The 14395-nt window shown below is 38.9% G+C and overlaps 2 protein-coding genes across 3 annotated transcripts in view; one reads left to right on the top strand and one right to left on the bottom strand.

Annotated features, from left to right (window-relative positions):
• The window catches only part of CMSS1 (cms1 ribosomal small subunit homolog), a 222429-nt gene extending 221008 nt beyond the window's left edge, over positions 1-1421 (bottom strand). The window contains exon 1 of the mRNA XM_066340924.1: positions 1350-1421. Coding sequence (XP_066197021.1) covers positions 1350-1410 — 61 coding nt within the window. The 5' untranslated portion in view covers positions 1411-1421. The remainder of the gene's footprint in view (positions 1-1349) is intronic.
• A 908-nt stretch (positions 1422-2329) lies between these two features.
• Positions 2330-14395, top strand: part of TBC1D23 (TBC1 domain family member 23) — a 31348-nt gene continuing 19282 nt past the window's right edge. The window contains exons 1-5 of one of the 2 annotated variants that reach the window (XM_066340920.1): positions 2330-2426; positions 9116-9227; positions 9463-9568; positions 11504-11708; positions 12985-13108. In XM_066340920.1, the coding sequence (XP_066197017.1) occupies positions 2386-2426; positions 9116-9227; positions 9463-9568; positions 11504-11708; positions 12985-13108 (588 nt within the window). In that variant the 5' untranslated portion in view covers positions 2330-2385. The remainder of the gene's footprint in view (positions 2427-9115; positions 9228-9462; positions 9569-11503; positions 11709-12984; positions 13109-14395) is intronic. The other variant, XM_066340919.1, reaches the window with a different exon arrangement.

The raw sequence follows: 14395 nt of genomic DNA, 5'->3' as shown, positions 1-14395 counted from the left end.
TGTATCCAGTTTCTAAAGGAAAGCTGCCAACACTGTACCAGACAGCTAATCACCCACCCCAAATGAAACCTGAGGAGGCAGAATGTGCAGGTAGGCTCTTACGATAAATTCCTAATGAAGAGCATTGAAACTGGGACTGCTTAAGGAACCCACGTGAGACTAAAAATAAAAATTATATGTTCAGAAGCCTAATTAGGTCTTGTGACCCCCCTTTATTACATACATACAACTTTTATATTGCTAACTATTCTCCAAGTAGCTTTCACAGGACATAAGCACCAATTATCAAGACACTGAAAAAAATGGAGTCTTTGCAGAGGTGCAGATAACTCCCAGTTGTTCCCAACTCTTGCCAACATTGTACTTTAAAAGAAATTCAAAAACAATCAATAAAATAGGGCACTATAAAGTCTAAAGTCATCTTAGGTGCCTAATTCTACCTAGATTTTCACACTAAATGTAAGCATCACAGATAAAACATTTTACAGCTTGTGGTTTCAAGACACATTGAAAAAATACAAGTGTATGAGCCAGGTATCATAACCATCAGGGGAAAAAGGACACATCAGTCACAGCTCCATACTCCAGAGAGCAATGGCTGCAAAGAACTATTTAACTCCTGCCCTTTTACAGTAACACAGAGCAAGGGTGATGCGACACACCCCAGTGAGCACATGGGTGATGCTTTTCAAGTACCAAAGATACTTTTCCCTCCGAAGGCTCTACTATGAATTTTCTGTTTCCTAAGCCTTACAGAACTGCAAATAAGTTCATGCTGGTAATGGCAAACACAATCACAGAATATTCTGGGGTGGAAGGAATCCACAAGGATTATACATTATGCAAAAGCCTTTCATCAAATAAACTCTTGGGAAGAAGATACAGTTTGGAAGGTAAATGAATGCAAGGGAGAGCTGAGCTCTGAATTCAAAAGGATTTCCCATTCCCTTAGCCCCACTTTTTAAACTGTGCACAAACGCATTTTTGTTAAGTGGGCTCCTGTTGTTACCTAGGTACTGGTATTTTCTTTTCCTGCTCCATCGTCTACCCCAGGGCTCTGATCAGAGACTGGACATCACCTCTCTGCAGAGATTCGGCTTTACAAGTAAGCCTGGCCTCGGTAGCAAGCAGGGAAAAGCAGGCACGGGGGGAAAGCGAGAGTGGAAAACCTGGAGAAGTAAATTAAAAGCAGAGAAGGGAAAGGCGGAGGGTGGAAGTGGAAAAAAAGAAAAAAACAACCAAATCCAACGACAAGGAGGGAGGGCAGGGAAGGAAGGTGGAGGACAGGTTCTCAGACAAAAAGCCTCAAAAAATCCCAGCGTGAAGAGCGAGCTCTAGGAGACGAGTACCTGGAGTGCCGCCCGCCCCGGTCTCGGCATCCCACCACGGCTCCTCCAGCGTGTCCCCCATGCCGCCGCCGCCGCCGCCGCCGCGCCTGCGCACTGCCCGCGGGGCGGAGCGGGCTCCGCGCTGCCCTGGGCACGGCTGCTGCCGCCGCCGCCTCTCGCAGAGCAGTCTTCTGGAAGAGAAGTGGGCGTTCAGATGCCTTTTGAATTTTTTTTTTTTTAAGTGGAAAATATAGACGTGAGAGAAAGAAGAAAGGAATTAAAACTTATCTGGTCTTCACAACATTCACTTCATTGCCTCAAGCCGGTTTCATATCGTAAAATACCTATTTTCTTGGTTGTAATTCCCGTAATCTGTTCTGAGGGACGGCTAGGCGCCTGCAGAGGGTGCGCGTTTCCCTCTGGGGCCTGCAGGGCGAGCGTGCCGATGGAGTATCTCTTCCCGCAGGAGCCGTCCCGCTCCCAGCCTGGGCGTTGCCGGCTGGAGCACATCCCCAGTCAATCGTGGAAGTGAAACAGACCTGGAATTTCTCCTAAGATGGCACTGTTATCCCGTGTGAAACCCGCTCCAGTGATTTTTCTCAACTTCCATTGAAGTATACTATTTTTTCCCCCTTTGAGGATGCAGGTGGGTAAGGAACGTGAGCATGACAGAGAGCATTACTGTCGTTCTGCCCAGGGTGGCTAATGGACCTAAGAGATTTTTAGCCCTTGGAAACGGCGTGAAACTTGTGAATTTCCCCGACTCGCGGAATCCGTCCAACCTCTGGCACATTAAACACTGTGGGGGACCTCACCTAATGATCCGGTCTATATCTGGCAAAGCAGTTCAGCTTTACGAAAAGCCAAAACATTCACACCGCCCGCCTCGCCCTCGGCCCGTGCCCGGCTTCCGCGCTTTGCGGCCCGCGGCCTCAGCCCGGCGCCGGGGAGGCGGGGACGGGAGCGGGGAAGGGGGCCGGCCTCGGGAGGAGCGGCCTCGCCGGGGAACACCTCCCGAGCGCGCTTTACGGCCGGGCCGGCGGGCACGTCACCAGCTATGGCGGAAGGGGAAGAGGCGCCGCCGCAGCCGGGCAGCTGGTGAGTTATGGGGGTGTGGGAGCTCCTTCGCGCTCGCCTCCTCCCCCTCCGCAACGGCGACGAGGGGAGAGAGGCCGGAGCGCCCCCGCCCGCCGCCGCTCTTCCCCCGGGATCCGCCGCGCTCGGGGCCAGTGCGGGGTCGCGCTGGGAGCCCGCCGGGAGCCCCCCGCAAACGCCGCCGGCGCTCGGCGGCTCCGGCTCCCCTGAGAGGAAGGGGCCCGTCAAAACAGGGGCCAGACACAAAACGAGGGCCGTGCCCAGCCTGGAGCCAAGAGGTCGCTCCAGTTGAAGTGGCAGCTTTAATATACTGCCACTGGGAGCTGGGTGGGAGCTGCTCCGGGAGTCTGCCTGGAGTGGAGTTGCTTTGTTCAGTTCAGCTTCCCCTGTCGCTGCGTGCCTGCTCTCAGGAACAGGTGACAGCAGTGGGTCCTGCCTCGTTTTCTGAATGATTTTGCTCACCACCCTCCTTTAGCACAGCTATTACTTATAATAGATTTAATGTTGAACCTCCAGGACAAGAATGGAGACTATTTCTGGAGCGTGTATAGGACTGTTTTGATGGTAACAGTGATGTGATTTTAGTATTTGTTGCATGCGTATTCACTCAAGATTGCCGAGGCTTAAATAAACATTGTGTTCAAACACTGAAACTATTCTTGCTGCACCAAACATCTCCATTTGTCCTCACTTTGTTTTTGTCTTTGCGCTTCTGCATTGCATGTGATTTCTTTCTGTGGCTCTGTGCCACACCATTGCTCTTTGTCCTTTCCACGTATGTGCTTTGCAAACGTTCGCGTTACAGACCTGCTTTTTATGAACACTTCCAATTTGATGTTTTTGCTTCTAGGCTGTGTTTGATGTGGCAGATTCTAAGTTTTCTGCAGACTGAGCCTAGCCTTCTTTGTGCTTAGTTATCTCCCTGTAAAGATGCCAGAGTACACACACAGTTGTAGGTGGAACCTCTTCTTTGTCTAGGTTGGTTCTACAAATACAGCTCTTGGTTAAAACAACTTAGTATCATTAACTAGAAAATAAAAGTTAGTTGGTGTCATTTTTTTATTCTTGGTTTGTTTTTAGGTTTTTTTTTGTTTTTTAGCTTCAAAATTTATGAAGCTCTTTCTATATGCACAGTGTTGTATAAACATTTCTAAATACTGACCTGACTATTGGGCCATATAATTACAAAGTGAGGGATGGACTCACTGACAGTGCACTCCTGACACTGTGAAATATAACCCTGGTCATTGAATAAGAGCCATACTTCAAATACTTCTGGAAAAAATACTTCAAATTACTTCCATTACTAATATTGGAATAATATTGCTGCCTCTCAGACCACAACAAACTTCTCTAGAATTTCTGTTAAGGATGTGTTTCCAGACACATTCCAAGGCACAGCCTGCATTGTTGATAGTCTGATTGGCAGCTTCAAAACTATAATAAATTTAATATACTGATGGTACTAGAAAATGCAAACTTGAAGGCATTTGTTAAAACAGATTTAAGTCTTTATGGGAACAATTAAAGAGTTTTATGCTTAAATGTTACATTAATATGTGACAGTGCGTCCTGTTACTAGAACTGTATGCTATGAATGACACAGTTGCATTCCTTATTGCTTACTTAGAAACTTCACGTGGCTTTTTGGGTTTGTTTTCCTGTTTGGTTTTTTTGTTGTTTTTGTTTGTTTGTTTGAAAGCTAGTGTCAGTGGAGTATTTGCTTTTTCATTTATGGATTTAAAGTGTTGTCTTGTATTCATATTTCAGTGCTATGAACACTTGTTGTTGAAAGAGCTTTTTGGTGCAAATTACTACACTATCATTTTGAAGTATATAGGATTTCAGATTTAAAAAATACCCAAGCATACAATGATACATATGTATGTTTGCTCTGTTGGGAGCAAAACTGGCACTGCTGATTCTGTGTCCTCTCTTCACTTCCTTAGGAGGATTAAAAAGCAGATGGAATTTTGTGTTTAGAGGCTGTTGCAACACCTTGAGTGTGTAGATTCCAGATGTGGATCCCACATAAATCCTCACTAACATAAAATTCCCTGGTTTTGCTATGTTAACTTGTCATGCACTGCTGGTATAAGTGACTTGGGTGGGGGGGAAAGATGTCACAAACTAATTATGAATTAAACTCCTTGACATCTGTACTGACTGCTTGGTGTTTTGCACAAAAAAACCAGGGAACTTTGCCACTGCACAAAGTAAAATTAAAAAGAAAACCCAGCATCACCACCACCCCAAAGTTATACAGAGAGAAAGATGAGAGTGTAATTTCTTTTTCTTCAGTAGATACAGGAAGTTTTGATCTAAAAAGGAGCCAAATCAGATAGACCTTGTTTGCTAAATGTTTCTTCTGAGCTATTTGGCATATACTCAAAAGCTAATTTGAGAAATTGTCGCCACTGTTTTGTTCTGTAAGACATATCTGCCCAAAGCTAAGAGTGCTGTGAAACACGAAGGAGGCAGGCTTTCAAAAATTTTACAGGTTTCAAACGGCTGTAAAACCTTTTTTTTTTTTTTTTTTTTGTCTGCTCACTTTTTTATTTTAATAATAATTTCAGTCAATGCAATGCATCTAGTCAGTAGACTGTATGGACACAAATAAGATGACCTGTTGTTAGTTTAAATGTTCGTAATTGGAAGTTATAGATTTTTCTCTCCTTGTTTATCAAGGAAATCCATGTTTTGGATCTTATTTTTCTTTTTCAGATTTTCAAACAGATTAATGGTTATGAATTAATTTTTAAAACCTTTTTGCAGATCTTTGTTTAATGCTCAAGCTTCAGGAAACTTGATCAAGTAGTAATTTTTATAATCAGTTCTTGGTAAATTAGGACCTGAAGTAACAATATAACTGTAATCACAGATGGAATTGTTCCTGGGCATTTAACTTTGCATTGGAATAACTCATCTTATGGATCGCAAAATGCACTGCAACCGCCTAAGATGACAGGGTGACAAATCTAGTTTCCATATATCATTCCCATTCTCACAATCTGGCTAATTATTACATGGACCCATAGTATTTATTCTGAAAATCCAAGAACAGGAAAGTCTTTTCCAGTTATGGATGAAATTGAAGAAAAAATGTCAGAGAATTGTTTTTCTCCAAAATTCTGGAGAATTATAAATGGTTCAGTGAAGTGCTGGATACAATGGACATTTTGAAGCAAATGTGAGGGATTAATTTTTGTTTGTTTTCAGTTGAGAACAAACACTCATTAATTTCAATTCAATATAGCTCTTGTTGAGGCTTTTTCTTGGTAGTCAGGAAAATCCTGAATTAAAACTAGGAACCGTAGTAATAGCTTCTGTAAAAGTATGAAATTGATTGTTGTATTCTTGACATTTTATGTAGTTTATTGATCACTTACTATTATCTTTTCCTGCTGTTCACATTCCCTTAACTAGTATTAATGACTGATCATTACCAAGTATCTCAATTGTATATAAATAATACTTAGAAAAAATGGCTTAAGCTGAATTCCCAACATTTGATCAGTTTTTCTACTGCCATCTTACACATCTTAAGTTTAAAAAGGTCCTGTTTAATATCTGTTAAGATAGCTACTTATTGATTTTAATGTCACTAGACTGGCGTGAGTGTAAGAGATCCTTCTGTAAGTGTGGAGATTTACTGCAGATACACCGACAGGAACATTTTGTATCATGACATTTTGAATGGTACATCATGTGGGAATTTACCTTTCAGGCCATGGCTGGGGTGTAAGCTGGCATTCTACACATATAACCAAAATTTTGAGTAGCACCTAGAAACAGGCAGTGAAGCCATGGCAGAGCAGAAAGTGCAGATGTTCAGGTGTGGAGGAGTTTGCTGACATGGAGAAGTGCTGTTTTCTGTTCAAAATAAGTGTGATAATTGTCCATGTGAACAGAAAACTTCCTAGCTGCCCTTCACTGATGAAAGGCAAGGATCCAGATTGCTAGCAGTTTACTGGAATATTTATAAAACAACTGGCAGAAATAAGGTAGAACACAGCAAGTGGACATGTGTTAAAGTGTTGAAATCACGTTCATGTTTTGTACTTTGCAAGTTAGCCTGAACAAAAAGTTTATTAGAAAAGAATTTGTTTAATCTTTGCTCAGAGGCTGTAAGGATTTTTCAATCTTGCAGTTGATGGAGGAAATGAGCACCTAATTGAATCACAGTAGAACAAAGCATTTTTCCCCCATACTGTTATTTCATTTAACTCCTTGTTGGTAATGCTTCACATCTCTTCATGTGGCAGATGGGCATGTCAGTGTTTTGCTTTGTGAGGTGAAGTACTAAAACTAGCATTTGCCTCTCATCTTTACAGTGCAGAAAGTGGGGGTGACAGCCCTTGGAAGAAGTTTTTGCAAATGGTGATATATTGTCAAGCAGCAGAAGCACACATTTGTAGATAACATGTTGAAGTTGGTCTTAACCCTTGCATGGCTGTTTGAATACTGGGTACCAGTAACTGGTAGAATTTGTGCTTGCAGGTTTGAGAAACATTCTTTGCAAGGTGATTCTGTAATCAGTGTAGATGTAGTTTTAAATGTTGTAAAAATTACTTTTTTTTTTCTTAAAAGAGTTTCTTTGGGTGACATAGAAATGAAGTTAAAGTATTTCAATTTAGGACCTTTCTAGAAATGGAACGTGTATACAGCTGTTGCAATTCATTTCTACATACCTGTTTAATACTTGGATATAGTTGTAGCAACTAGTTATACTTTGCATGCTGTAATTCAAGGCCTGGCTGTTGCTCTCTGGTCTGTTTTTCATACACAGTGTTCACAGAAACGTGCAATATGTCTAAGAGCACCTCATTCTCTTCAGCTGATGTTTGATGTTGGCTTCTGTTGAAGCTAGATCATCCTAGAGTTCATGCAGTTCTACTGAGAGCTAGGAGGTCTCTTTGTGTAGATGCCCTGGAAATACTTGATTTTTATTCAGGGCTAACTGACCCATTCGTTTAACTTTTCAGGCTTTGACCATTATGTACACAACTGGACAACAGGATAGGTGATGGAAGTACAAGTGTGCTTCCATACTCTTCTTCCCCTCCATTTCTATCTCTGGAAAGAGATTGGCAATATGTGCAGCCTGTAACCCTATACAAAACAGACTTAGGAAATTTTGTTCTTTTTTTGTAATACTGAAAATGTGAGAAAATAAGGCAAGTCAGTCTCTTTGTAATCTGTCCTTCCTTTCATCTAAATTTGCAAAATTACTTGAAGACAATAGAGTTGTGCCCCTGTGTATATTTGAAAGATGATTTAAAATGCAAACCAAAAAGTAGTGACAAAGAAACTGGCTGACACAATGCAAGGAAAATGCTTATTCTTCAGACCTGAAAATACCTCAAGAAGTCTTGAGTAAAGCTAGCCAAATATCTGCATACCTTCTTCCAGGTCTGGGATTTTAATCTATTTGTCTAAAAAGATGTTATTAAGAAAATCAGAAATGTGTGTTTGAAGTTTTCAGGAGACCAAACTTGTGAACCTTTATATCAAGGAGTTAGTTGTGGATATATGGAAATTAAAGTCAGCGAGAGTTCAACAGCTGACATTCTTTTTCTGTGGCTATTTGAATTGACTACATGGTAGTCATGGAGTAATTGAGAATTAAACTGATAACAGTTCAACACCTGTTACTCCATGTGTATAAATAGATGTGTTATTCACCAGGAATGCATCTTCCCATGTGAATATCTGTCCTAGAGGTTCTTTGTTTTGCTCTGGCCATAAACCCCCTGGATGTATGTTTAGCTCATCAGGTATCTGAAGCAAAGCCTTTCTTAAGGCAGATGTCAGAGCAAGTAGAAGAAAATTAAGAGGCTATAGCAAGGGAGAAGTTTTGCCAATGGGACCTATGTGTCACTGCCATTGCTATTTTTCCAGTGAACCTGTTTTGCCACTGCTCTGCTCCATGATATTGAAATCCTGAAATCATCAGATGTGGTTCTCCCATTACTGACAGCATGGAAACATTGAGCCAGTCTGCAGAAGCTATCAGAGAGATTGTAAAGTAATCATTCCTGAATGCTGAATTCCTTCTTATCTATAATGCTTGTGAACTTTCGTTGTCTTACTGCAGCAATCATCATTAATGTTTGTCACATCAATTTGTGTATTTTCCTACTCTGTGTGTTAACATTTTTGTATGTTTTAATTCAGACTTGTGCAAATGTCCACACTTAAAATACTATAACTAAATATAACTTTGAGTTTGACTAGAAGATCTTTACCCATTTCAGGGAAGATGAGGTTAAAAGCTGACTGTTCTAAACCTTCAAAATAAGTGTTCTGTTTTCTAGGACACCTAATATTTTATTTAAAATAACTCCACTGTCTGATTTAGGTGCAATGTTTGCTTTGTGTGTGTGTGAAAACTGAAATTGAGAATTGTAAAGTGCAACTGAATTTGCATTTTTGTGATACATTTTTCAACATTGCCACTTAATGAAAACAAAAAAGTGAATTTCTTTTTTCTTCTGTGTAAGTTGAATGGAGTTTCAAGCAGCCTTAAAGTAGAAGAATAAATAACTTTTTGCAAGTGTTTCTTTTTAGTAATTTTCAAATTGTCTTATACCTTTGCATATGTGTGGGATTTGCCTGACAGTAGCCTTCAGTCTACATAAACATTGAAAAATAGTATAATTTATTTTTTAAATTACATTCCATTATTTTAGGATAAAAGATCTTGCAGACGCTCTAGAAGAAGGAGGTTGTGACCTTGAAACTGTGAGAAACATCATTCAAGGAAGGCAATTGCCTGCTGATCTAAGGGCCAAAGTCTGGAAGGTAAATAGGAGTTTAAATCAAGAAGCAGGAAATACCTGAAGTTACGTTTCATTTGAGGTAAAAAATTTAATTGCCAGGCTCTCTATAGAAGAGGTATAGTACTGGAATTTTAATATGCATCTGTGTTGATTAAGTTTAAGAATAGTTCTCTTCTATTTTTTTTTTTTTTTATTACTGGGTTCAGTAATTGAACAACTGCAAGAAGATACTAAGATATTTCTGGTTTTGTTTTCAGATTGCACTAAATGTTGTAGGAAAGGGGGACAGCCTGGCATCCTGGGATGGCTCCTTAGACCTACCTGAGCAGAGTATAATTCATAAAGATTGCCAAGAGTTAATTGGTAAGTTCTGTTACATTTTTATCAACAGTTTGAAAACTTCTGTATTCTCAGTTATCTTAAGCTTTTTTTTCAATTAAATTATCTGAATGATGTTTACACTTTGGAGGAAGCCTTGAAGAGGAAGAGTAAAGAGCAGATAAAAATCAGTAAGAAACTGTAAGAAAAAAATAGTATCTTACATGTACAGAGACTTTGGGGTGGATGACATTGTAGGAGTGTAAAGTATTAGCTTGCAAATGATATTTTGCGTAGTCAGAAAGCTTTGTGAGAAGAAAAAATAGTAATGGTTTTCCAAGCTCCATCTTTTAAAGCAGACATTCTTTGTATAGTGTCCTGCAGGTTTTTATTTGTGGAAGGCCTGGTTCTTAATCTAAAAACCTGCTGTAGCATGAAAATGCATAAAACATTTGAGAGAAGAAATATATTAAACATTTTGGACTTCAAAAACTAGTTTAAAGAAAGATACTTCCTAATAGCATTTTCAGTGAAAATAAAATGCTGTGTTTGTGCAAGCAAGGTGCTGCTAGGACAAAGGAAATAATACTCTGGTATGTCTGCAAGGAGGTGCCACAGGATCTGCTTGGCAGCTCATCACAGAACTGGTCAAACAGCACTAATATCAGTGATCACTTAAACACAGACAATGCAGACTCATTAATCAGGATGCATGTCACAACTTCAATAAGAGAATGTTCTAGTTTATTACCTATGACTTTATTTATTCTTGTGCGATTGAAAGTTAAGGCAGAGGATGAAGTTGGTGCATGCATACATACCTATCATTTCTGAAATGCAGTTCTACACTTTCTGGCCCTAAAGTCTGGTAGGACTTAGTTTCCTTCTCTCTATCCTGTAAAGGAAAGAGATGAGGGTGGAATTTCCACTCTCTTATTTAATCACAGTCTCTCTTCAGGAAGATGCAAAATGTCCTGGTTATATTCATAACATACAAAACTAAGCACTTTGGTTTGTGATAGTTCTCTCTTTGTATTAATTGGCAAATATTTTGTGATATGTAATGATTTAAACTGGTAAAGGGAACAAATGTAAAGTTACTTCAGAAAGGAGGTTGTATGGAGGCTTCAGTTTCTTTGGTTGGATTAAATGTTTCTATTTCCATGTTTTAGCAAAGCAAGTAGTCTCCAAATTTAAAGTATATCCTCAGCTGGCAAGTGAGTTTTATGTGCTGTTTCTTTTTTCTGAGAGGTAGAGAAAAGGTATGCCAAATATTGACTGGCTTTGATGGGAAAGTGTTAAAGACTTGTGTAATAAAAAGAATTATTTATAGTAATGAGACTCATGATCTTCTTGTAACTAATGGAGAAAGATGTTTCCTAAAATTTTAATGCCACTATGTTAATGTAGTGTGTACAGATCTCTTTCCCACACCCTGGACATAAAAAAATGTGATTTATAACATAATGCTCAAATTCAAGTCTGTAAGCCTAGCTGACCTAAAACTTCTTATCTGGGTAAGTTTGCATGTCAGTCAGCTTTTGAGGAATTGAAGGTATACATTGTGGGTTGATTGATCTATGTTGAAGTTCAAATGAATCTGTTGTAGAGTTAAACCTAAATTGTGTGCTGAGCACATCAAATACGAGTAGAACAGCAGCACTCTGTGGATTGAAAGAATCTACCTCCTTCTTTCATATGGATCCTAGAAACCCCAAACTTCTTTCATCCTGTTGTTGTGGTATTTAAATGATATTTAAATGTCTTATCCTACTGGGTTTATAAAATCGCTTGTATTTTGATACCTTTTTAAATGCTTTTCTGTAAGAATTTGATCCAAATAGCCAGTTTTTTGTTTGTCTGGTTTTGTTGGTTTTTTTCCACGATCAGTCCGTGTTGGTGCAATTCTGCTGTGAAATAATCTCATCCAATTTCCCTGAAAAGCCTTTAACACAGTTTGTATTACTGTGCCTGTTTCAGACCAGTTGTCGGTGCCAGAAGAAGAGAAATCAGTATTAATTTTGGATACTGAGTCTGTTATTACTTTTTATTGTAAATCACGCAATGTTAAATACAGTTCTTGCCTCGGCTGGATACATCTGCTCAAACCTCTGGTGCAGCTTCACTTGCCCTGCAGTGATTTGTACAACTGCTTCTATGCTATCATGAATAAATTCATTCCAAGGTAAAACTCCTTCTTTTCCACATGTACTATTTTTTTGGCAGTAGGAGTATTCTCTGAAAGATGTGCATATTGGTTTTGGCTAGAGCAGCACTGTTTGTAGCCATGTTGTCAGATTCTTTCATATGATCATAAATTTCAGTACCTGTTGGTTTGAAATCCGGGAGATGGTTGTGTTAGTTTAAGATGCATTTAAGATGCAAAGAATTGGCGTCTGACTAGACTTAATATGCCTTTTAAAGAATTATTTTTTCATGCAATATCAAAACCATTTGTTTATTAACTAATTCACATAGGTTATGTGAGAGTGGTTTTTTTTCCCTTTCCTACCATTTTTGATATCTTAAATACTTCTATCCCTTCAGAAATAGTCATTTATAAGCACTAATTAAGTCTCAAAGTCTCTTTAGAAGTAGTTGATACTTATGTTCTATTGAGTTGGGTCTCAAATTATTTCTTTTAAGTTGGTAGATATTTTTAATGACAAATAACTAAATTTGAGCTTTATTGCTGTTGTGTAGGTGCTCTTACTAAAGTAAGTTCTTACGTATGTTGGAGCACCATGATACTTCAGCAAGGCTGGATGGTCTGTAATTAAAGATCTTAGAGTGGATTGTCTGGAAAGGAGATTCCAGCCTGGCTGATGGATATGTGCCCAAAATATGAAAAATGCATGCTTGCTGTAGTGGCAAGAAGCATTTATCACTCCTGTCACTTGACTCAGCTCATGTCCCTTCTTCTCTGAAACACTCTTGGGAGCTGTTTGGGGATAGTGGTGATATGGGGATAACTCATGTGTAGAAGGCTTGCAGAGTATCTGATATTTGAGCTTCTCTGTAGGAATCTAGTTGGTGTTTCAAGGAGATGTAGAGTCTTTCCGGGTTTTTTCTCTTCAGTGGGAGACATAGGCAATTTATAGTAGATCAGTGAATCTCTGCTCCATTGGTACCATGCTTCCCTTGTTTTGAGATTTAAATGTGTTTTAAATGCTTCTGCACTGTATAATCTGTCAAGTATTGATAGTATTTTATTCTGCTGCCTTGTTAATTTAATGTGGGTTTCAGTGTTTGTGGAGGTTTTGTTGGTTTGATTTGGTTGGTTGGTTTTTTGACTCTTGAGGCAAGCTGACTTCATGATCAGTCCCTGTGAATTAAAAGAGCAATGTACAGGAAATCACATAATCACAGATACTGCTACTGTACTGCTTACTTACTGCTACTGTAAGTCTGAAAACTGCAGTATTGCAGGGGAGTTTATTATTTTCATTGCTGCTTTTTAGGGATTGTTTCATGAAGGGAAGACCCTTTCACCTATTTAGACTGCTGCTTCAGTACCATGAGCCTGAACTCTGCTCTTTCCTTGATACCAAGAAGATGACTCCAGATTCATATGCACTCAACTGGGTAATGAAGTGAAAGTAGGGAAACATAATGAAAAATAAATTTCTGTTAAAATTTAAGTACATGTTGCCAGTTTATGGAAGAGTAGTACACGCAATTAGAACCGCATATGTTAAAAGAAATTGCATGTTTTAATACAGTGTGGGCTTTTTGTCTTCAGTGTTTAGCATGAGGTACAAAGTCTTTTTAATGTCACGTTTCTATTCTACTGAGAACCTTATTGAGCCACTGATGTTAGAAACTTCTTGCAGAAAGGAAGAATGAGAGCAGGTGATTACTCAAAAAGGAATAAGCCCTGATGTTAGTTTTTATTGTAGGCAGCTGTATGTTGTAGACATGGGTAAACATCAGTCTAACAGGTCTTTTAAAGCTGAAGTATGAATTGTTTTAAAAAATTCCCTGCTAAGACATATATGTATGTCTTTCAGAATTCAGGCACATATATTTTACAACTTTTAAAGCATTAGGCATTTCCTCTTCAAAACTGCCTCAGATTGTGGGTAGTTCCAAAGATACTTACCTCCATCATTTTTTATGTTTAGCAGGACTGCAACAAAATTTTTGTTTCAATGCTACTTCGTATATGCAATACAAGTTTGTGGTACTGTGCTTGCACAGGCAAAGTCTGTAACTTAATAGAGAAGGCTTTGACCCGTGAACTCTTCTAGGTTCTTCTTTCATATTCATTGGCTATGTAAAATTTTTTCAACTTCGTGTATTTTCAGTTGAAGAAGACTGAAATGAATTGTTAAACTGTGAGGTCTGTATTTGGTTTTTTGTTTTTGGTTTGGTTTGGGTTTTTCAGGTTTTTGTTTGTTTGTTTTGGTTTGTTGTTTAGTTTTGGGTTTTTTTTTTAGGCTGCTGCCAATTTTAGTACAAAAATATGTCTAGGAAAATTTTTTATCTCGAAATCTGCCTTTTTCTACTCTCATGAGCCTTCAAAAGAGAAATAAGGTCTTTTTTGCCACTCAATTTCCAGTTTTTAGTAAAATTTTCCTTATAAATACAAAATTCTTTGAAGTTGTTTATTAGAATTTTGGAACCTAATTAGTAAAAGAATCTTCTCTCTGAAAAGTGATAGTGAAGTAAGCTGGTGTAACTGCCAGTACTCAATGCCATGCTTCCTGGTGTACAATTTTAGGAAAAAATCCCTTAAGTTTCATTTTATATAATGAGATTACAGTAAAATTCCCTGTTTCATCTGTGAAAAATCTCAGTCTATAGAGGTGTATCACTGATACTTAGAAATATATAAGCAACATACAGAGACCTGCCACTGTCATCTTATTC

Source organism: Sylvia atricapilla, chromosome 2 (assembly GCF_009819655.1).
Source record: "Sylvia atricapilla isolate bSylAtr1 chromosome 2, bSylAtr1.pri, whole genome shotgun sequence".
Lineage (NCBI taxonomy): Eukaryota > Metazoa > Chordata > Aves > Passeriformes > Sylviidae > Sylvia > Sylvia atricapilla.
Note: the sequence above shows the minus strand (reverse complement) of the source record. Positions and strands in the feature narration are given on the sequence as shown.